Below are 22,053 nucleotides of genomic sequence, written 5' to 3'. Positions count from 1 at the left end.
GTTCATATTACAAGTACCCGTGATTTCATTGTGATATGATAATATTTGATAAGACATAGTGCCATATTGTGATGTAGAAGTAGGGTAAACTACATTTTATCTACACAAAAAAGAGTTATGGAAACATGTTTTCCTAAAAACCTTTAATGTGTTGTTTTATGGGCTGCACCACCGAGTTTTACAACCAGATGGCTGTTAAATACTTTGAATGCTAACAGCAGCTGTCCAATCCATTAGACGGACGTAGTTGAACAGAATCAATAAATTTGGAGTCGGAGTTGCTCTATTCAGAATGGGGGCGCTCCTATAGGAAAAAAAACCAAACAAACAAACATTATTACTTACTCCAAGTTGTTAGGTTACATCAAAGTTGCTTCCCGCAGAGTCTTTGGCAGAACAGTCTGGATAAAGACTATTTAATGACTAGAACAATGCAAAACTTCACCCTGCTTTCCGAGCCTTTCACCAGTAGATGGAGGTATCGGGACATCACCCTAACCTACATTCGCTCCCCACGCCCACAACGCAACCTGATGCAACTGGCTTCTCAGCTTCACAGAGCCCGCCCACGACGTTTGGGTTGCTGCCACGGTGATTGGTCGGACGTTTTACGTGTCAACCAAAGACGCCAACCCATTGGCTTTGTCACTTGTCGATCTGAGTTCTCGGCCAGGTACAGCAGAGCGCGAGACAACGAGGCCACGTTGACAGAGTGTGTGTGACAGAGTCAGTCGATATTTCTGTCCAGTGGTGGCTGTGTTGGTTAATCAGTCAGCTCACGGGCTATTCGTGATATTCGTAAGTCTATTTCACAGCGCAGATGTTTACTGTTGTTGTTGTTGTTTGCATGTCTAGCGCCATGTATCCAAATAACCTGTGGAAGTGTTGCTTGCTCCGCTCAATCAGGAAGTAAGAATTTGTTTACTTGGCAACTGACTTTCTTGGTGTATGATATTCAATGTATAACCAATACTGTAGCCAGAGACTATTAAGCTGCACACAAGTTATTGGCGATCTACTATCGAAATTGGGGCATCCTCTAACTGTTGTTGTTGAAGTGGAAATAGATCCACCGCTGCCAAACTTACTATTTGCAACACTGTTCACATCCGCAGGGAGAATGAGTGTGGGTTTCATAGGAGCGGGTCAGCTGGCCCACGCTCTGGTGAGAGGGTTCTCTGCTGCAGGTTAGTTTGGCTCATACTTACACCATGTATACATTACCATTTATATCTGCCTTGTGCTCTCTCCATTGATTGCAATCAGTCCCTGAATTGATTTCTGAACTTTTTTTTTTTTCCCCTTCTCAAGGCGTGATTGCCACCCACAGAATCACTGCCAGTTCCCCAGACACAGACCTGCCCACAGTATTGGGACTGCGGGTGGGTAGACGATTGGGGATGTATCAGTGATAATTTAGTGATTCCTACTAATGATTTCTACTGAATTGTTTAATTCTGTATCATTTGTTTACTTTTTATGGGGGGGGGGGGGGGGGGGTTAAGAAGAAAATGTCCTTACTTTGTTTACATGTAGTTGAGAAGGCTATTGTTGGCTTACTTTTGGCCCCTGAAATACAAAGTATACCAAAGTGACATTACATAAAACAATGTCATTTATACAGAAATTGGGCGTGAATCTCACCACCAGCAACAAAGAGACAGTGAACAGAAGTGATGTTCTCTTCCTGGCTGTGAAGCCCCACATCATCCCTTTTGTACTGGATGAGATCGGACCTGACATCGAAGATCGTCACCTTATTGTGTCGTGTGCGGCAGGCGTCACCATCAGCTCCATAGAGAAGGCAAGTCACAGGAGCCCTCTGTCTATCCAGTGTGCTGACTCATCAGGGCTGGATGGTGGATGGCTGGATAGTGGTGTGATATGGTGAAAATCCTGCAAAGTTCCTGTGAAGTATAGGAACAGGCTATATGGTTGTCGCCATATTTCTGTGGTCTGAGTTCAGCAGCCCCCCCAGGCAGAACAGTCACAAGCTGTAACATGACACACCGGCTTGCTGTTCCTGCTTAAAACAACTCAGGCTACTCATACCATATGTTGTGTAATCTAAAAAAATCTATAGTTTTAGGTGTCAGATAAAAGCAAAGCATTAATTATTCTATTCTGGAATGTATTAAGTGTATAAACTTGGATCCATTTCAGCTTTAGTTGTGCATTAAAGATAAAAAGCAACTTTTTTCTGTAATTTCAAGACAGTCCCTGAAATAGTGCCAATCTTACCCCTCGCAGAAGCTGCAGCTGCATCGTCCCGCTCCGAAGGTAATGCGCTGCATGACCAACACCCCAGTGGTGGTGCGGGAGGGGGCCACAGTGTACGCCACGGGCACCCACGCCGAGGTGGAGGACGGGAAGCTCCTGGAGCAGCTGATGGCCAGTGTGGGCTACTGCACCGAGGTGGAGGAGGACCTGATCGATGCCGTCACTGGACTGAGTGGCAGCGGCCCCGCTTACGTGAGTCACTTCACAGGCGGAAAGATATTGGCAAAAAATCTAATTGCGATTATTTGACAGAATAGAGACGGAAAGTTTTTGTTGTCATCATCATTTTTTAGAACTTTAAAATTGTTTCAAGTGATTTTGTTAAAAAAAAAAATAGATGTCAGTGTGCAGAATTTACTGAGTTTGAGTATGATGAAAGGTTTTCACCAGTATGTTCTTGATTCATGGACCAAAAATTACCAGAAGCACTAAAATACCTTGCTTAGAAATCAATTTTGGACGCTCCTCTCTCTTAAGCAATTAATTTGCAGCCTCTGCGATTTGGAAATTGATATTGCGATTTCGATTTTTTTTTCTTCGATTTAATTGTTCAGCTCTAGTCAGTCATGTGATGTCCAATGTGTTGTGCAGGTCTGCCTTACCTGCAATGTCCTGGAAGATTAGTCTATTGCATGTTTCCATTTATTCTATCAGCCTAACAACTCTTTGTCATCTGATTGGTCGTTTGTTTGTTTGTGTGTACATGATAGTATTTGTGGTTTGGCAGGCATTCACGGCTGTAGATGCTCTTGCTGATGGTGGAGTGAAGATGGGCTTGCCCAGGAGACTGGCTGTACGGCTCGGAGCCCAAGCCCTGCTGGTAAGAGCATTATCTTTAAAACAAATATATGTGTTTACTATATGACATAATCCATGTGGTGTTGGTCTGACATGAATCTCTGTTTGCATTTCTCTTAAGGGAGCAGCTCGAATGCTACTAGACTCAGAGCAGCACCCCGGTCAACTCAAGGACAATGTGTGTTCACCAGGGGGCGCCACCATCCACGCCCTACATGTCATGGAGAGTGGCGGCTTCCGCAGCCTCCTGATCAACGCTGTAGAGGCCTCCTGTATCAGGACTAGGTAGGTTGATAAGAGGGTGGTGAGACAAAGAAATTCAACAAACACATGGCTCTGTTGTTTTTTTATGCCATAATGATATACTGGATATTGAAGTTGATTCTATTACTTATATGTCCAAAGGGAAGTATATTATTCCACCTTTCTATTGATAGGCATATCTATAATTCAGGCCGTATATGGACCTACATGCAAAGAATTTTACGTTGGGAATTTTGTTCACTGGTGACAGGCAATCTATTGACAAATTGATTATCCTAGTGTAAAGGAATGTCACTGTGTCCCTCCTCTCCTTTAAAAAAGGGAACTTCAGTTTTTGGCTGACCAAGAGCAGATCTCCCCAGCTGCCATAAAGAAGACCACTCTGGACAAAGTGCTGCAGCAGCCAGGAGTGACTGCGGCCGGTGTGGGAGTCAAATCTAGCGGGCTCAGTCTCTTCAACAACAGCAACCCAAGGACCAAGAAGAACTGAGCGGTTTCTCACAGGTGGAGAAACGGCACGTCTACTGTGACTTGTCACATCAGTGAAGATGCGTTTTGTTAATAAACCGCTATATGCAGATAGCTGTTCAAACGTGAGCCAACCTATTGGTCCATTAACGGGCAGAATTCCACTCGATTCAGGATGATACCTAGTGTCAAGAAAAGCTTTCTATGAGTAATATTTTTCTGCTGTCATGAAATGCATTTCGTTTATCAGGGTGATTAGTTTACATTTCAAACTGGTTGCCTTGCCTATGCAAGTTTTCATAATAGTTTGATTTCTGGCCCATCTCCTGGTCAGTTACTGGACGTTGATATAGAAAGACAATTTTTATATATAATATTTCAAAATAATGTGACTTTCTGCATCTTTTCTCAGGCAGTCATGATGTCTGATGACTCCTGGAATTGTTTCACTGGATAAAAATGATGATTAGATTTCCTTTTAAGTTCACTGTGCAATGCAACCCACTTGTCTGAAGTGAAGAGATAAGCTCCACATCATGGCTTTCTGGCTGTGGTATTACAATCCAGCCTGCTTAGATACAGTCCCAGAATTCTGTTGTTGCACAAATATTTCAGCACTTAAAATGTTGTAATCTAAATTGTATATTTTATAAATCCACGAAACTGTCCTGTATGTGTTCTAAAAGCTTTTATTATTAAATATAGGGAATAGAGTGTGGACTTTGTTAATTTGTGCCTACACAGCAAGTGCGCAATTAGAAACAGTAAATTCATGGGTATCAGTAGGTTCAATGTAACACTGTGCAAATAGGCTGTACAGTATTGGTTAATTGCCTTTTTAAAATGTTTTCTTTCATTACTTGCGAGGAAAGAAGATCCTTCATGAATGAAGGCACGTGACCAAACACGATGACGTCTGGCTTCGATACAAGAGAAAGGAATCAACAAGGAGAGCACGAGCTGGCTTTTGGAAGCGCATGCTTCTGTGTCAGTTTGATCGAAATACACCCGTACGTCCAATGTTTGTTTTTTTCCCCAGTGACTATAAATAGAGGACACTGAAAATTAAAACATCAGAGAACGGCATTTTTTTAAGTCAGGTGAGTCCTTACTCGAAACCAAGCGGTGTCCGTGTTGTTATGCTGAGTGTGCACGCCTTTGCTCCGCCGCTGACAGGCGCAGGGCTGGCCGCAGCTAGCTTCTAGGGTTAGCTAGCTTCTTATGTTTCCCAGCAGCGTCTAGTTAACCCGACATAACCAGAATAATGCCGGATGTTTTACGATTTTCTCTTCAAAATGAAAGCGTCCAAATGACCCAAGCAGTTGAAGCGCATGTTAATCAGTAAGGGTTTTATTTTGAAAGCGCTAGCCGGAAATTGTATTTGTAGTCGGGCAGGTTTGACAATGGTCGGGTTTCTGCCATGCTGAGATGGCAGCTAATCTTTTGTATACACTTTTGAGTTATGCCTAAACCGTGTCATTCCGGTAGCGGCTTTGATTATGCGCGACGGCCAACCGTTTCACACGTGAACGGTGGTTTCCCCAGTTGAGCAATTGTTCGTAGGACTGTAACGTTATACAGCAGGAAGGCTGAACACGGGGATTTCCTCGCTTGCTTGTTTTGTAGGCGGGGAGTTGTTTGCCAGTTTAACAAGCAAGCGTTGTAACGTTGGAGACAGGACTGGGGAATGTCAAAACTGTGTAACTAGGTTGCCATTGTAATAAGTAGACAGTTTGCCAAGGCGTCTTGTGTCCGTTATTGGGCTTCTTGGTGGTTTGTCAACTCATGCGCTTCTTGCCTTTCAAACCTGCTGCTTCATCACCTCGTTGTGAAAAGGAGCGAGAGCAAGCCGAAGCAGCGGTTTAGCGAGATCAGGTGGGTTGTAGTATTTCTGGTGACATTTATTTCAAGGATAAATGTGATTGATAAATCTGTGCAATGTGTTTTTCTTTGCTGCAGTTTTAAATGCATGCAAGGGTTTCTTATTTTTGCAGATGCTTCAAAATCATCGTTTCGACAGCAGTATTGAATTGGTTCACCTGAAGTGAGAATTCATTCAACCACTGGTTAAATTGTAACAATGGCAATGCCTAACCAAACCGTCCTTGGCTTTAATATCTTATTGCAGCTTGGCAGTTTACCACAGTAGTATTTTATTATCCCAGTCAACAAACATGCAGCGGTATTTTTATCATGCTGAATCATCACAATGATGTATTTAGACGTTTTGAGAATCCACCCCGAAACATGGCACCACCGGACAAAGGTCTGCTCGGTGGATAAGGATCGATGTTTATCACCAAGCTGCCGTCATCGAGGAGATAGATCGAAATGGTGCTGATTTATAGTTCAACTCAGTCATCAAGCCATGAGCATCAAGTGATGACCATCATGCATTTATCAATAGCCTCATCTACATTCAGCTGAGAATGTGCATTTTATTGCAGTGCTGTCATGATGTACATCAACAAACAGATAGGGTGTGAGTACATTAAGACTAAGTGCTTAGGTGTCAACTGCGATGTCAAATCCATTTAAAAAATGCATGATAAGCAATATATTATGCCTATGTTGTTATAATGGAGTCCTTCAATGAGTGGCTTTTTAAACTGGGTCGTGTGTGATGACGGGATGTATGGGAAGTTAAAAAACATAACATCCAACTCTGGCAGTGCTTTTGAAAGAAAATGCCAGTTTAGAAAATAAGTATTTTGGATGGGTGTGTGTGGACAGCTGTAAATGCTTCAGGTTTTTGTTATTGGATGGTAGGCTAAATGCTATTGAGTACTGGCTTGCTTGTGACATTATTTAATACAGTGTACCACAGCGTTTCTCTGCTCATTTTTGGTCGGCAGATGCTCTTGTTTCGCAGTATATGACATGCTCAAATTTGCTGCCTATTAGAATGCAAGCTTATGGAGGGCTGGTAATGAATTATCCATGGAGAATCTCTGTGCAATTGGAAAAGTCACCTTGGAAACTGTTGAGTATATAGGCAGGGGTAAACAGACAGAAGTTGCCCATTCTTGCTCAGATATTCAACTTATTTCATCATCTCTGTTCATGCGAGCAGGGCATTGAAGTGTGTTTAGCAGACAGTCCAGCCCCACATCAGAAGCCCAGCTTTGCAATAAAGCGTAATGCCCATCTCTGCCTCTCCCTGCAGGTAACAAGAACAGATGAGGGCCCATATAAGAGCACAGTGGGGGGTGGCAGAGGTGTGGGGATGGAGGCAGGGAGTGGTGGAGATCAGCTCTGAGATTTATCGCCCCTTGCATTGAGGTAGCCAAGATAAAATAAGGCTGAATACTGTAAAGGTGAACCTAGTGCACAACTCATACCCAATGGCATTGCTCAGAATGGGCAGGCGGTGGAGGGTGGAAGAGGATATGCGAGGTTGATGAAACACTAGGCAAGACTACACAGCAGAGAACGGCGTGGCCACCGACACCTCTGTATGGCCAATGCGACTCTGTCTTGGGAGTAGTTATGCCTATTCAGGACAATTAATAGCCCCCAGAAAGGAACACAAATGTGGGATTTGTCCACAAAAGTGCTGCTTAAGCTGCACGGGGAAATGGGAAAGCCTGGAGGGAAGGGAGAAAAAGATCAATATAGTTTTTTTGCAATGGGGAGGGAATGCTGGTGATGAAACCCCTTGCAAGTGTAGTGCGGATTATGATTGCTTAGCATTGCGATATGCCCGCTCCACTTCTCAAAGTAATACTTTCATCCAGACAGAGCAGTGAGGGTGCTTGATGAATTTCTGTTTGGAACTTGAGTTAGGCTTGGCATGTTCATTACTGCCCTCCGTGTGTTCATAATTTACATTAGCCAAGATTTGAAAGAACACAGTGAGTCTACACTGTGGAGCAGTTCACTGATTGCTGTTTTTCATGTAACCTACTTAAGCTTGGCTGGTTTATGTGTGAGACACATCAATGGTAGGCTGTCATTATGAACAGAAGTGATTTAGCACCACTCATGTATTATATATGCGAAACAAGCTAAGCCAAAGTGAAATCAGTGAATGAGGTAGAGGAGGAATCAGCTGGTTCATCGCAAACCTCGTAAGTCAACTCTGTGTAGATTCTTGGGATCACTAGTTTCTGCAATCACGATTCTTAATGCATGCATTGATTGTATTTGCATTTTGGAGGGGGACATCATTTGACAGTGTTATGTGCTATGTTATGTTATGACTATGTTCTGATTTGTGGGGATCGAACCTGTGACCTCCCTTTTGCAAGATGGTGGTCTTCAACCACCAGGCTATCGATTGCGATCGCTATTGATGCTTTGAATTTATTTTAGTTTCTGTTTATTTTATTTTATTTGGCTGTGACATTCTTTGAGGTCCCAGGACACTGAGTAAGGCTTAGTCCAGGTGGAAATATGTGAGGGAAGGAGAGGAGGGTCACATTGAAAAACTCCACAGTTCATCTGGTACACCCAGGTTAAAAGGGAGAAGTTCCTTTTTATTTGTAATGAATGCATGCTTATTAATCCAATTTTAGGGGTTTAAAACTCAACTCATATTCTGGAGATATACAATCATGTTTTTTTTACATAACAAATATTTCCCTGCTGCTTATAGAATCACGTTCAGTTTGAAGCTCCATCAAATATCCTGACAGACATCACCATCAATCCTTAGCTATAATTTGAACTGAGCGGTGTCAATGTTATTTATAGAAATAGCATCTTTGTTGCTTTCAGGTAATAACTTTGGTAACTGCCTGTATTTGAATCAAAGTGCTCCACAGGAAAAAATAGTTTAAGAACGGGTAGTGGTAAACGTTTATCCTCATTTTGTTTATGTTTGGTGATGCTGCTCAGCTTTGTTCGAATGATCTTAAGGGACATTTCAGTTAAAGAGAACCTGCCCTGAATCATAGCAATAACACTATGCAGTGGTAAATCGCTTTTAGATAATGCAAAATAGAGGTGCAATGTCAGAAATTATCCAACAAGTGAAGAACACCATTATTTCACTTTAAATTGCATTTAAATGTGTGGAACTGCTCCAGTTTAGCCTATGTACTGAAAATGCTATGTTGTTGCTCGTAGGTCAGTGCAATATGCATTTATGTATGCACACAGTGTAGTAAAGCTCATGGATATTTTGCCAGTGTGTGGGTTGCCTGCAACCCTTACTTCCTCTGCCAGTGCAAGGCTGATGTATCAAGAGCTATTCTCTTCCCTTTTAATCAAGTCCTCCAGGCAGATGCTGTGGAAGGCCAATGAAGTCTCTTCTCCTGTCCCAGTACTTCTATTAACACAGCAGCTGAGAGAGTAAACAACAGTAACTGAGCTTGGAAATGGCTTCTATATTGAAGCATTGGTAAATGCAAACCAGTGTAGCCCAAGTCCCTTTAAATTAGCCTCACATTATCAGTGGCTTCAGAAAGTATTCAGCCCCTTGAGGGTGATGATTCATTTTTTTATTTTTTTATTTGAAACCATAGGAACCGGATGCAAATTTCAGCCATAAATGAACCACATACTCTTTTGCATGATATACCAGGTTCTATACTGGAGTTTCTCAGAGCCAGTGTCCATCACAATACATCACGTCATATTTTCTATTTTCAGCTTGCGAAGAATAACAAGTGTCACACTCACGAACCTAATGTCTGCAGGAAAATTCAGCAAAAGCAGATCAATTTCCTAAAAATTATACTGAAAAAAAATTTGCTTCAGGAAACTGTATACAGTTATAGAATATAGGCCTATACATATTCTATCTTCTCTGCTTTCATCAGCTGTTTTTATAAATGTGTCGGCAAAGCTTCACAATAGTAAAAAAAAAAAAAAATGACACACCAAAGTGTGTGTGTGTGTGTTTATTTCTATGTAGTTGCAGTTGTCTCTTCAACAGCTTCTGTATATGTTTTGAGGAAAATCGGAATGTTTACTTTTTGGAACATTTAATTCTCCTGAGTGCCTTTTGGAGATGCAGAACTAAACATCATGTTTTTAATCTTGGTGAATAAATTCAATTTAATGCTTTACTGTGAGTAAGAGTAGCACTTTTTATCTGGATTATGCAGAAAACTTAAGTTTTGTGACACGTCCGCCCTGTGACGTACTCTCATGCAGAGTCCACCTTTGAGTCCACCATGCTTTGAGATTAATATCAAATGAATCTAATATTGGCTTGGCCAACAAGAAAGACAGAATTACAACAATTTTGACTGAAAACATTTTTAAAAACCATTGGCCTCAATCCTGAAAAGGAAGTCTGATGTTAGCTTAGGAGGGTACTTAATTTAATTAGCATTTTGTTGCTTTAAATGTTAATACCACCGTACAGATTTCTTATATTACCTCTTTACTTTGATGGAGTGTAGAGTTCTTTTAAATATGTTCCCCAAAAGAAGACATTAAAATGATTGTATTGCACAGAAAAATATGCAAAAGGTCTAGGGTGAAGGTTGTTGACTGTAATTTTTATAACATCACTTAAGACCGGCGGTATTGTCCAACATATTTTCCCTGGTCTTAGTTAAACTGTAATGCTTCATAAAAATATGTTGGACAAGGGTAGAGCGGTAAAGCACAAAACGAAAACAAAAGATAAGAGTGTGCGGCTTGAATTTTCTTTATAAGTGGAAGTATTATAAAAGCCTCATGTCTGCACCTCGCTGGGTGTGCGTTCTCTCTACTGTAATTTCAGAGAGGGGTAGGCCACCAAAACAAATGGGCCAGGCCTAGATGCTGAAAGTCTTACTGTCGGCTGTAGCGTAAATAAAGCTCCAGTCTTATCACAAGAGCCCTAATCATTCCATTTTTTTTCTTTCTTTCTCTTTTTATACAGCAGGTGGTAACATTCATTCCGTGTTTCTTTTTCAAAACCTCATTTATGGGGGAAAAAGGCACATTTAGAGAGGCATGAAAAGAGTCAGATATCCTGGGATTCCACATTGATCCCAAGTTCTATTTCTGGACTTGTTTTTTTCCCTTACAAATTTCTATTAATGCTGATTATAGCGTGTTTCTGTTGACTCTAGTATTCAGCATCTAGTCTGTTCATCTAGCTTCATAGGACTACATTTGCTGGCCAAGACAATATGAGGATACTGTCCCGTCTGTCGCTAACAACCCCTTATCCCTCTCATGGGATTTGATAGCCTGAGATCATTGTCGTAGTTTCTTTATTCCAAGGGCCGATCCTCGTGTAAGACAGGCATATGATTTCTGTTTATGTTTAGCCGTTATTTTATCATTGCCCCAACCCTCTAATGGTCAAAGGTATTGGCTTAGTGTTTCCCCTCTACTACCAGTGCATCACATTTCCCTTTGAAAGCTGCTGAATGATTTCCCCTCTCCCTCTTTTTGTCACTCTTATTTCACGCTCTGAATACTTAGTAGTTAATAGCTTCCCTCCCCTATCCCCACTGTCTCTTTCTCTCTCTCTCTCTCTCTCTCTCTCTCTCTCTCTCTCTCTCTCTCTCTCTCTCTCTCTCTCTCTCTCTCTCTCTCTCTCTCTCTCTCTCTCTCTCTCTCTCTCTCATACACACACACTGTCTTCTCCATACATAAGTTTACATCAGCCTTCCAGTAACTCTTCCTGAGCTATCAGAGGAGTCTGATTTTTAATTTGCAGTTAAATGGCGCCCGACACATGCAGCTTGCTTGATAATTGACTTCACTCAGCTGAAGGGAGGGATGATTAGATCTGAATATCTAGGCGATCTTTTCAACTCAGGATGAGGAGGGAGGGAGTCAAACTACTGGTTCTGATCAGGCATGAAATGTTGAGAATGGCTATTTATGGCATGCAGGGTTGAAACTGTTGGCTGCAGTCAGCATTCAAAACCTGGGAGCAGCAAGTGGACAAGTTAACAAATAAGGCAAGCATTAAGTTTAAATTAATGAGCCGAAGCTTAATGAGAAAGTGCTGACATGTTTATTTTCACACACTTATCTCATTATGTGCCTTTCAGTATCTTTGTGGACGTCAACACTATTTCCTGTGGAAAGTCCATGATAATGGAGTGAGAGGCTACAAGTCTCATACATTATTGATCAGGGAAACTGAGTAGGTGATCATACAGACTTAATGCCCAACCCTCTTCTAGTCGTGTTGATCTTCAAAGTCGTGCATTTTTGCATAGACAAGGAGTTGAGATCAGGGCTAAACCGTGTTAAGATCTTTGGCCTAATTTACACTCGGGCCACACAGAGCTTCTCTGCAGGCCTGGACTGGTCGCAGCAGACGACAGACAATACAACCAGCCAAATGAACCACATATAGTGTATCTTCTCTTTCTGGAGATGGCTATAGTGTTTGGTGAGAGATGATATTCAGCTGTTCGTTTCACAGAGTTGAATTGCCATTGTTGGATGCTGTCTGTATGCCTCCTCAAAACAGTCTTTCATCAGCATGCACCTCCACTGTCTAGTTTATTCACTTCATTAAGAACCTGCTGATGCCAAGTGGCTCGGTCGCTTCCTTTCAGGAATTGGTAATGACAAGTTAAATTTGGGTGTGCCTGTGTGGTTTTGGTAATGTGTGTTTGTGTGTGTGTGTGTGTGTGTGTGGATACATGTGCATGTGATAGCTATACGATACGCGGTCCACTCGCATGTCTCAGTAAAGCCCCTGTTAGTCCTCCCCAGCCATATTTAGTATTCAGAGAGCAGGCGCTGCTGTAATCTGGATTCTGAGGCGGGTTGCTGGGGTTTTTGTTTGCTCTTATGGCCCTGATAATCTTGTTACACTGCTGTCAAGTGGAGCTGGCTCTCCCGCCAGCCCGCAACCCCCCATGCATGCCACCTCCAGCACCAGCAACCCCCCATCCCCATCCCCATCCCCACCCCCACAGCCTACCGCCATTTTGAGACACCCGCTGATGGAGGAGCCTCGGATGTATCCTTGAAGAATCACCTCCTGAGCATCTTTATTCAGCCTCCCGCCCCCGCCCTTGTCTCCCACCCCCACCTTGGGCGGTGAATGACGGTGATAAATATTCATCAGGGGACGCAGTGCGTGGCTGCTGTAGGGGAGCCTTGGTTCCCCCTCAACAAAGGGTCCCCTAGCTAATGGTGTCCATCCTTGGCAGCCCCCCTGGAGAGATCCTGTAGACGGGATGAGATCATTAAAGCATGACACGGGCTCAAGGCCGGACCCATCATGTCACATCAGCATTTATCCCACCGCACAGATTTTTTTTCCCCCCTCTCAAGTCTCACCTAGGCCGACCCCACCTTCACAAGCTGCCCTCTATAGATTTAGATGAACACGGACAGCTTTTGAAGGTTGGCTGGATCGCTCTCGTCGTGTTAGTTCAACTTCACAACTTCCTAATTGGCACCTTGGTCGTGGTCCTTGCTGAGATCAGGATTTTTTTTTTTCTCAACCTGTTCTTCTCAAGCTCCTCTAAATGTGTCGAGCGTGCATTTTTCACAAGGCTGTTCAAGTCTCTCTCTATGTCTCTCTCACTCTCTCTCTCTGTCTCTCTCTCTCTCTCTCTCTGTCTCTCTCTCTCTCTCTGCCTCTTTCTCACCCTCCCCTTTCTCTGGGTGACCACACTCAGCGTTTTCCATTTCCTGTGGGTGTGATGTCTCTCCTCCACAAGCAATCAGCTCTGATTTGTCAGCGTTCTTCCAGGCGATTCATAAAAATTCAGCAAGCGCCTACAAAAGACGCCTGTGTCCCCGCGCTCCCCACCTCCGCTGCCCCTGTGCTCCAAGCAGCAGCTTTCCCCTCCTGCTCCCTTCACTCGGCACACACAAAAGACCCGAAATTGTAAATAGGAGGTAATACAAGTGTGCACTGCGCAAGAGAGACATTTTTGTCCACTGTCCTCCATTGTGACTGTTAAGAGGGCGAACTTGTCAAATCCAAGGGCATCCTGTGCTAGCTGTTGCCGTCAAAAAACCGTGTGGGAGCCTGAAATCTCCCAATCACTTGCTTTTTTCCCCTCAGTGAGTAAGATAAAGATATCAGGTGAAATTATAGGTGTGTTTTTCCCTTTCTTTGTGTGTCAGTGTGTGTGTGTGTGTGCCTCTTTGTCTGTGTGAGGTATGATATGCCTGGTAGTGGAAGGGAGCAGCTGTGCGTTGGACCTTGTCTGTGTTGTGCTGCCATGCCCTGTCATTGGTAGCCGTCTGTTGGCAGCGGCCTGTGCTGGAGGGTTGCAGCCTGGGCGCCATCCTCCCACAGTGTCATATGGTGAGCTTTTGGCTTGCCAAGCCATTCCTACTATGTTATCCTACACAGCTGTGTGGCAGAATACGCCTCCTCAACCTGGACAATGTGTCATCTCTCTGCATTTCCAAGATTTCAATTGGTTTTTGAACAATGTTGGGTCTAGGCTACTTAGGGAAAATGATAGGCTTATATGAAATTTGGAAGCAGCCGCCTTTTTTCTACTCTCATCCCAGTAGCTATTAGCGGAGTACTTTCCTGTCTATTTGTCCATTATCTGTGCATCATCAGGCAGACCATTATCCCATTATGTTTTGCATCTGTGGTCCAAATGCTTACTGGAAATGAGTCACCACAAAGGCTGGTGAAAGGTAGGTGTTACTATCAGTCAGCTATTCATAGCTAGCCCAACAGGGATGAAAATATCACATTTAAAAATCCTCCACAGAACGTGAAAGGCTTTGGGCATCCGCAGCAGTGGTTTTATGAGGAGCCAGAGGACTTTTTTGAAAGGAAAGCATCAAGAATGCAAGTCACAAACTGACCTCATGTTATGTCCCCAGCCTGTGTGATAGTGTCGTATTCAGGTCATTTTTAACAAGCGTCTGTCTCTCCCTGTTTGGCTCAGGTGACCGGTCCACCTGTAGCACCCTTTTGTTGCCATGGTAATGTCCTGGCCATCTTGGTGCACTTCAGAGCTACTACTCATCTGTTTTTTTTTTTCCTCACTGAGCTTCTTTGCACACATCATACATACACTCGATGACTAGCTTAGTGGACGTGTAGCCTATAAACACATGCAGGCGCTGACACTAGTTCTTTTTAGGATTCCTTTTTGGATTCTTTTTTTTTTTTTCTTCTGTTTTGATGCTAAAAAGTTGGAAAAGCCCACATGCATTTGTTTATGTGCTCAGTACGCACACACACTGCTGGGCTGTGTAAATCAGCTTACCGAGGCAATGTGTTGGCTGGGCTGGCTGTGGCGGGTGCCTGTGGCGCTGACGCAGCATTTACTGTGTGTAGTGTAAAGCACCCATGGCCACAACTGTTTTCGTGTGTGTGGGGGTGTGTGTGTGTGGGTGCATGCACGCTTTTCCTGTGACAGGGCTCACACTGTGGAAGGCACCTAATTCCCTCTGTCTGTCTTAACACCGGTAGGCTAGCTTTCTCGCCTGCACAGCTCCTGTTGGTCTTCCCTCAGTACTGACATGACAGAATAAACTGCAGCGTAGGCCTATTATTCTGGATGTTAGGTTCAACTCTGCAGTAATTATAGCCTATCCCTTTTCATTGATTTATGGGATTATAGTCACAAACAGGCCAAATCTAGACAGGTGTGACTGTCTAGACTGGATAGCTTATAAAGTAGACAAAAGCCTGTTACCCTGTATCCCTCTGTGAATTTATTTGAGCTCAGTTGAGGGTGTATGTACAGTAGAAAGGCTTAGGTCCTTTTCAGCTGAACCATGTCCTCTGCTGTTTCTGCTTTGAGAGGCTGCCCGTAAGGGAAATGTCTCCTCTTGAGTTTTGTTTTCCAAGAAATCATTGTGAACTGCTGCCAAGCTGCTAAATGCCATCCTCCTTGCGATTCACAGAAGCCAGTGGGCTGTGCCATCTCTGATGTCTCTGTTGAAAACAGTATGTTCCAGTCTGCTGTTTAAGTGCAGTACAGGATTCAATGCTCGTCCTTTTGTAAATCCTACATATTTGTGTAGCATGGTCCTATTTACCCTGACTGCTGTTGGAGCGGGGAGGGGGGGGGACGCCACCAAGCTATTCACTCATAATGACAGGTGAGCTAATGGTCCAGGTACCGCTTGCTAACCAGACTTGGCATCTCTTACAAGGAAGTCTAAAGTCCTTGACCCACTTTGTGCCTTTTGTATTTTATGGGCTTAGTCATGTAGCTTCCTTGCCAGAAGCAATGCATTCTTGTGTATTCTAAAGAAATTGTCATTGTGAAAACTCCTCTAAGCATCCTCTAGTATTTTTGTTTCTATACTGACGGTGAATTTTCTTTCCCTCAGACCAACCAGCAGTGCAGTTGGACGCGGCTCTCGTGGCATGACTACCACAAACAAGGGAAACAAGGCCTTGAAGGTATGTTGCTTGCATGACGCAGAACTAAGTTTGTCTCTGCCCTCACTGGGGAGAATTTTACATGTCTAGATGTTGAATGTTGATGTAAGGACAAACGCTAACTAATCTCTATCCCTGTCTGCGTATTCCCAGGTGAAGCGGGAGCCAGGGGAGAATGGCACCAGCCTGACAGATGATGAGCTGGTGACCATGTCGGTGCGTGAGCTGAACCAGCACCTACGGGGCTTGACAAAAGAGGAAATCCTGCAGCTGAAACAGCGGCGACGTACCCTGAAGAACCGGGGCTACGCCGCCAGCTGCCGGGTGAAGCGAGTCACCCAGAAAGAGGAGCTGGAAAAACAGAAGGCTCAGCTGCAGCAGGAGGTGGACAAGCTGGCCACAGAGAATGCCAGCATGAAGGTAGAGCTGGACGCTCTGCGTTCCAAGTATGAGGCCCTCCAGAGCTTTGCCAGGACTGTGGCCCGCAGCCCCGTCACCTCAGCCAGGGGACCCATGGCCTCCGTCATAGGGCCCCTCATCCCTGGCAAAGTGGCTGCCACCAGCGTTATCACCATCGTCAAATCCAAAACGGAGGCCAGGTCGTAGTAGCAGAAAGGGTGGCACGGCAATTTGTCAGACTAAAGTAGAGTCAGTGCATCGTAACAGGGCACAGGATCAGCTACCTGTCTCAATTCTCCGTTTTAACTCTTGAACTCTTGGCACTAACACTAACAATATGCTCAGCCAATTCGCTCTTTCAGTCTGACTCAGCAGTCTGCAGCACCTGTAGAACAAAAGTGTTGTACATTAGGGCCGCACAATTAATTGTGTAGTGCGACTTAAGTTTCCACAGTTGTTAATCAAATAATATTGGCAATAACATTTCATTTCACTTAAAAAGCCAGCTGTGATTGCAAATTATCAAGATGGTAATATTTGATGCAAAACGTACAATGTACCTCAGATCATTGAGACTAATGATCAAGTTTAATTATCATAATCACAAAATCTAGCAAAATGATTGGGATTATTATTTTTGCCATAATTGTGCAACCCTATAGTACACACAGAATGTACATGAGCTTTATATTTCACACACCGGTTTCCATAAGATTAAATTCACATGAATCTAGAGGGATTGTTGATGCCCAATCCTTAACTGTTGTCTCTTTCTGGCATCAAAGTCAAACTGTTGACTGATAGGTTCTTGTTTTTGGACGTGGTACGTGGCGTGCTTGTTGTTTCTTAAAGATTGGCCTCTTAAGTCCTTTCCGTCCTTAGAATTGATTCGTGCATTGATTCGTCTCACAACTGATCAGAACCAGTCAAATCACATGTACTAGGCATTACACCTTGCCCGTTCCAGCACTTATCCCGCTTTGAAACCCTCTGCTTGTTATTATGCACTGACTTAAATTAGGACAAGTAACAAATGGTCTCAAACTCTTGGTGTGGATGCTACGGATGTCTTTAAAACAGCCTGACTAACCCAAAACTAGTAAATTAGTCCAATTTGTGATTTTGTTGGTTGTCTGTCAAGAATATAAACATGAAATAATGCTCCCAAATCCAGCATTCATTTCTGTTTATGCATCTGTGACAGGCTTTAATGAACTTGTCATTATCAATATGACTGGTAGATGCAATAATATACGTATGCACTGAAAATACAAAGAGGTCTTGCATATTTATGGTAAGTGGAAATGTTTAAAATGATCAGCAGTTTTAAATGGTATTGTTCCAGAGCTGAGTGCCATTCCAATATGACAAGATTCTTCTCCAATATCTGAAAACCTGAATGTTATTACAGTAATATCCTCGTGTTTTGTGGGGACAGTGTAAACCACAAACATTTTGAAACATAATTTTTGCTCATAGAGAAAATATGTTCAAGTTGTTTTGTTTAAAAAAATATATATTGCAGTTTTTGTAATTACTTGTTGACAGGGCAGTCAAATATTTCCAAAAGAAAAACTTTACACAAGCTTTACTGTTTGAATCGTTAAGGTGTAGAAATCTTTGTCTAATGTTGAGTTCTTGGTTTTTATTACTGCGTAGATTACCTTCCGTTGTTTATAGAAATACAGAAAAAGAAAACATAAAAAAACCTGTGATATCTTTTTTGCAATTGTACCGAAAGTGGCTTACTATTGAAGTCTGATAGCTTTTTCTAGTGACTAGGCGCGTACTGTGGGGTAGCGCGTGATGTGATGTGTAAGTGACAAGTTGGCAGTGTCGTTCACTGTATAGATGTCAATGCTGTGCTATTTAAAACAAATCTGTAGAGCTAATCTAGGTGGTGTAAACAAGGTCAATTGTCTTTGTTCGTATTGGCATCTGTGATATCCTCCGCTTCCTTGGTGTTAGTTACAAATCATTTTGTCATTAAGAGTTTACCATATTGAGCCATGCAAGACAGAATTGGGTGAAATGACATTTGGACATCCAAAAAGTAGCATTTTAGTGAGCGTTAAATTAAAGGATCTGTGGTTTTCTGTAGCCTAGCGCCACATTCTCCTGGCAGAATCTGACTAATGGCTGCACTGGGTGCTGGATCCCCTCTGAATACTTACTACATTTTGGATGTCAGTTTTGACTTAACCTAAAAGTAAATCACTTTGTTCTATGAAATCCATGGGAAGATGGTTTAACAATCTGATCAAAGTTTTATTATAGTATTCGTTCAGTCTACTTAATTGGTCTGCTGATAATTGATCTTTACTCAGAATTAATCGCAGTTATAAAATTAATAACCCCACAAAATTCCCTTTTTATAGACTATATGAAATTATAACGGTTAACCTTCAGCCACGTTTTTTTCAAACCTTGTTGAGAAAGCTTGCAATTTCTCACGGTTGTGACTCAAGATCCCATCAGTTAACTTTGGGGTTTTTTACAAAAGATAACAGCTGAACGGTGCAGCATCACTTGTGTAAATTTCCCACTTGTCTTCAGATTGTCAGGTTTAAAGCGGTAGGGCTCGGCCGAGGGTACGTATGCACTAAGCTCCTGCTTGTTTTGCTCAGGACAAAACAGGTCACTCTAAAAATGAACAAACGTTTCTAGATGAGAAGCGGGGAGGTAGGGACGGCAGCTCTGTTCATTTTTTTTTTATATATATATAATAAGCATGCCATAAAGGGCTTCAATCCACACTCAGAAAGAGACACAGCAAGACCACGTAGAATTACAATCAACAATGGCTGCCAGCAGCACTTCTTCTGTGCCAAGTGTCGCATCACTCTTCTGATCCTCTAAAAGGAATTTAACAGTGAAGCAGTTTTACACCTCAAGGTGAAAGTAGTTATGTAATGACATTAACACAATACACTTCATCCAAATCGTGTTCTCCTGCTGGTCAGAGCATCTTGGGATGTCTAAAACAGTGAGGTATTTCATCTAAGAGAAAGAGAGGATTTTGTGTGTACCGTCACTCTCAAAACTACATCTAGACCATGAGTGCTGGTTATACTGTATGTGCGCGAGTATCCTCACTTTGTCAACATGCTTAGCTATTTACATGGACTGGTTAACTGTGGGAAAAATATTTATCAGACTCTTGACATAGCCCAGTATTGATGTTGGCGTCCTTATTGCTGTGGCAGTCTTGTGGAGTGAATCTTTCCGTGTGAAGTGTCTTTACGGTGTTGAAGTGGCACCGTCGACCAATCTCTCGATCTCCGCTAGAGATGATTTCTCTCTCTCACACACAGGTGTATAGTATGTAGCTACAGTAGGTATTAATGACCATTGTGAAAAAGTGACCCTTAATATGCAACTCAGTGGAAAGGTGTGAAAGAGTAGATGTAAGAGTAATCTATATTGTCAAAGTGACTATGGTCTGTTATTTAATAATTCTTGCTCCAGTGTTTTGTAATTTTCTTGTAAAAAAAAATGTGTTTTCTTTTGCCCTCAGATTTTAAACCCCCAAACGGAAGAGCAATTGGCCCTTGTTCATAGTGTAATGTTCACACATGGTACTCTCTGTCTGAAAGGAATCAAGGGACAGTTGCCCAAGGCCTCACACAAGCCTTACTCACTAAATATTATCTGGTTTTTAATTAGCTGTATTACCTGACCCATAAATTGGACTTTGAGATCCCATTGAAAGGTACTGCTATTATATTATATGGATATTAGTCCATAGGACAAGGCTGAGGTTGGGTTTTGTGCATTGAATGAGACGGATGCTACAATAGATTCTATCACAAGGGCCACTTGCAATATCTTTTTTTGTGTGTGTTTGGAAGATTGAGGTTCCTCTGCTGCTACACCAGTCATTAATGCTCATTGTTTGCTGAAACAACATCCACGGCATTTATGTTTCATTGTGTGTTGAGTGTGTATTTGAAATTGATCTTATCAACACTGTAATTTGTTCTGCAGATTTACTTTTTACTTGGTTATGGCTTTTTTGTTTACAAGCAATGTGTTAGAGAGGATAAATAACTTAACAGCACTTGTGTGGCAGTTGAATTTACTAGCTCTCAAGACATCGGCTTTTTTCATGAAATTATGCTTTGTAAACAGTTGACTGTGCAGGTTTTTCCTCCATGGAGTGGGTCTGTGTTTCAAAGGTATAAACATCTGACTATAAAGCGAGTAATACAAAGTTAATAATCAGTTTTGTTATTTTTCTGTATGGGTTGTAATAAAATATTGCAGTACTTTGTATGAAAACAGACAATAGTTAATTGTAACTATTTATAAATTAAATTATTGTACTTTTTGCAATCTGTAGATAAGTACTATGTATTCATATATACAGTAACAACTGTGGATTTAAACGTGATTCTCTGAGGTGTCTAAGTTATTGATGTATATATTGTATGTTTGTTGATACAGCTTACTTTATTTTCTATAAGACCAATAAAATGTTTTGAAAAAGGCTTATAAGCACTAGTCTGTCTTCGGAGGCTTTAAACACTGTTGAAATTGGGTTTTGTCATATTCTGTGGCGTCATTGACCCAGTTTGATACTTGTAAAAATAAACTGGCGGGGAAGGCTTTTTGCCGTCCAGGGTGGGTTTTAGAAGACGGCGATCATTTAGATGGCACGATTTCTTTTTCTGTGATCCAAAAAAAGCCGTCGGGCGACCCACTTTGGCTAACCTCAGTGGACATATTTTTGGCCCGACACGAGTAAAACATTAGAGTCATGAAGGATGTCTAGGTGTGCCTGTCCTAGATTAGGGGGAGTAGTGAGTTAGTCATCTGTGCTCCCTCTGGGGCTCCTGAGCCCCCTCTGTCTCAGCGCACCTCATCAAACATCAGCCTCCTCAGCAGCAGCGCGCATTCAAAACGCATCTCATGAGACAACGCGGAGAGACAAAGAGACAGATGGCTCCAGACAAACTGCGTCTCATGCCTCTCCGTCCTGCAGGGCTCCGATGCGGGCCGAGCCGCTGAAACCCCCGGTGCCTCTGTACCATTTCAGCCTTTTATTGCTCTTTCTTTGTCTTAAAACGCGGAGGGGGCTGCTACAGGTTTCTGTGACCTGTGACTTAAAAGATGCTCCTCTCCCTCCTCGGATGCCTGCCCCAGACAACCGGATGGCCTCTGAAGAGTTGATTAATTTGGCGGGTTGGGTTAAGGTGAGCTGGTGGGCAATCTAGGACAGCATTCTTCATCTTCACCCACTTCTGCAGCAGGTGCCTGCCCCAGTTCTCAGACCACAGCCCACTGTACAATTAATGTTGCCATCCCCATCAGCAAGGCCAGCCGTTCATTTACCACGCCCGCTCTGCCAAAAGCTTGGCATGGGGCTCCACTCTGCAAATGTCACGGTGGCAGAGGACATGTCTATTTATGTGAGGATGTTACATGGAGCAAGACGTGTACTTAGTCCCTCTCATATTAGCTATTATTTGAACCACTTTACGCTGCCGTGGCGCGTATGAGGCAGATGGCAGATGAGGCAGCAGTAGAAATGCTTATTTTAAACAGGTTAAACACCACGATTCGCTGGGGTGTCAATGGCATCTGAGCAGTAACAGCAAACTTGATGT

The 22,053-nt window shown here is 42.8% G+C and overlaps 2 protein-coding genes across 3 annotated transcripts; both read left to right on the top strand.

Annotated features, from left to right (window-relative positions):
• Positions 1-675: 675 nt before the first annotated feature.
• On the top strand, positions 676-4,523 carry pycr1a (pyrroline-5-carboxylate reductase 1a). The gene is made up of 8 exons (XM_071924270.2): positions 676-798; positions 1,116-1,187; positions 1,312-1,382; positions 1,625-1,804; positions 2,251-2,472; positions 3,008-3,100; positions 3,200-3,363; positions 3,664-4,523. Exons 2-8 carry the CDS (start codon positions 1,121-1,123, stop codon positions 3,830-3,832), a joined length of 966 nt encoding a protein of 321 aa, XP_071780371.1. The 5' UTR covers positions 676-798; positions 1,116-1,120; the 3' UTR covers positions 3,833-4,523.
• Positions 4,524-16,015: 11,492 nt separating this feature from the next.
• LOC139930929 (transcription factor MafG) lies at positions 16,016-20,837 on the top strand. 2 transcript variants are annotated; one of them, XM_071924265.2, is made up of 3 exons: positions 16,016-16,066; positions 16,199-16,644; positions 19,259-20,837. In XM_071924265.2, exons 1-3 carry the CDS (start codon positions 16,031-16,033, stop codon positions 19,293-19,295), a joined length of 519 nt encoding a protein of 172 aa, XP_071780366.1. In that variant the 5' UTR covers positions 16,016-16,030; the 3' UTR covers positions 19,296-20,837. The 2 variants fall into 2 exon arrangements, with proteins under 2 accessions (XP_071780366.1, XP_071780367.1); XM_071924266.2 differs by lacking the exon at positions 19,259-20,837 and having other exon boundaries at positions 16,199-18,742.
• Positions 20,838-22,053: the final 1,216 nt, after the last annotated feature.

This window comes from Centroberyx gerrardi, chromosome 7 (assembly GCF_048128805.1).
Source record: "Centroberyx gerrardi isolate f3 chromosome 7, fCenGer3.hap1.cur.20231027, whole genome shotgun sequence".
NCBI lineage: Eukaryota > Metazoa > Chordata > Actinopteri > Beryciformes > Berycidae > Centroberyx > Centroberyx gerrardi.
This window is presented reverse-complemented; position numbering and strand designations above follow the sequence as displayed.

Bases quoted from the DNA above. Each gene is read 5' to 3' on its own strand.
- LOC139930929 (XM_071924265.2), top strand. From the start codon at position 16,031: ATGACTACCACAAACAAGGGAAACAAGGCCTTGAAG. The intron at 16,067-16,198 runs GTATGTTGCTTG...GCGTATTCCCAG, and splicing joins AGGGAAACAAGGCCTTGAAG to GTGAAGCGGGAGCCAGGGGA. The intron at 16,645-19,258 runs GTCGTAGTAGCA...GGCTGCCAGCAG, and splicing joins AAATCCAAAACGGAGGCCAG to CACTTCTTCTGTGCCAAGTG.
- pycr1a (XM_071924270.2), top strand. From the start codon at position 1,121: ATGAGTGTGGGTTTCATAGGAGCGGGTCAGCTGGCCCACGCTCTGGTG. The intron at 1,805-2,250 runs GCAAGTCACAGG...TACCCCTCGCAG, and splicing joins CCATCAGCTCCATAGAGAAG to AAGCTGCAGCTGCATCGTCC. The intron at 3,101-3,199 runs GTAAGAGCATTA...ATTTCTCTTAAG, and splicing joins TCGGAGCCCAAGCCCTGCTG to GGAGCAGCTCGAATGCTACT.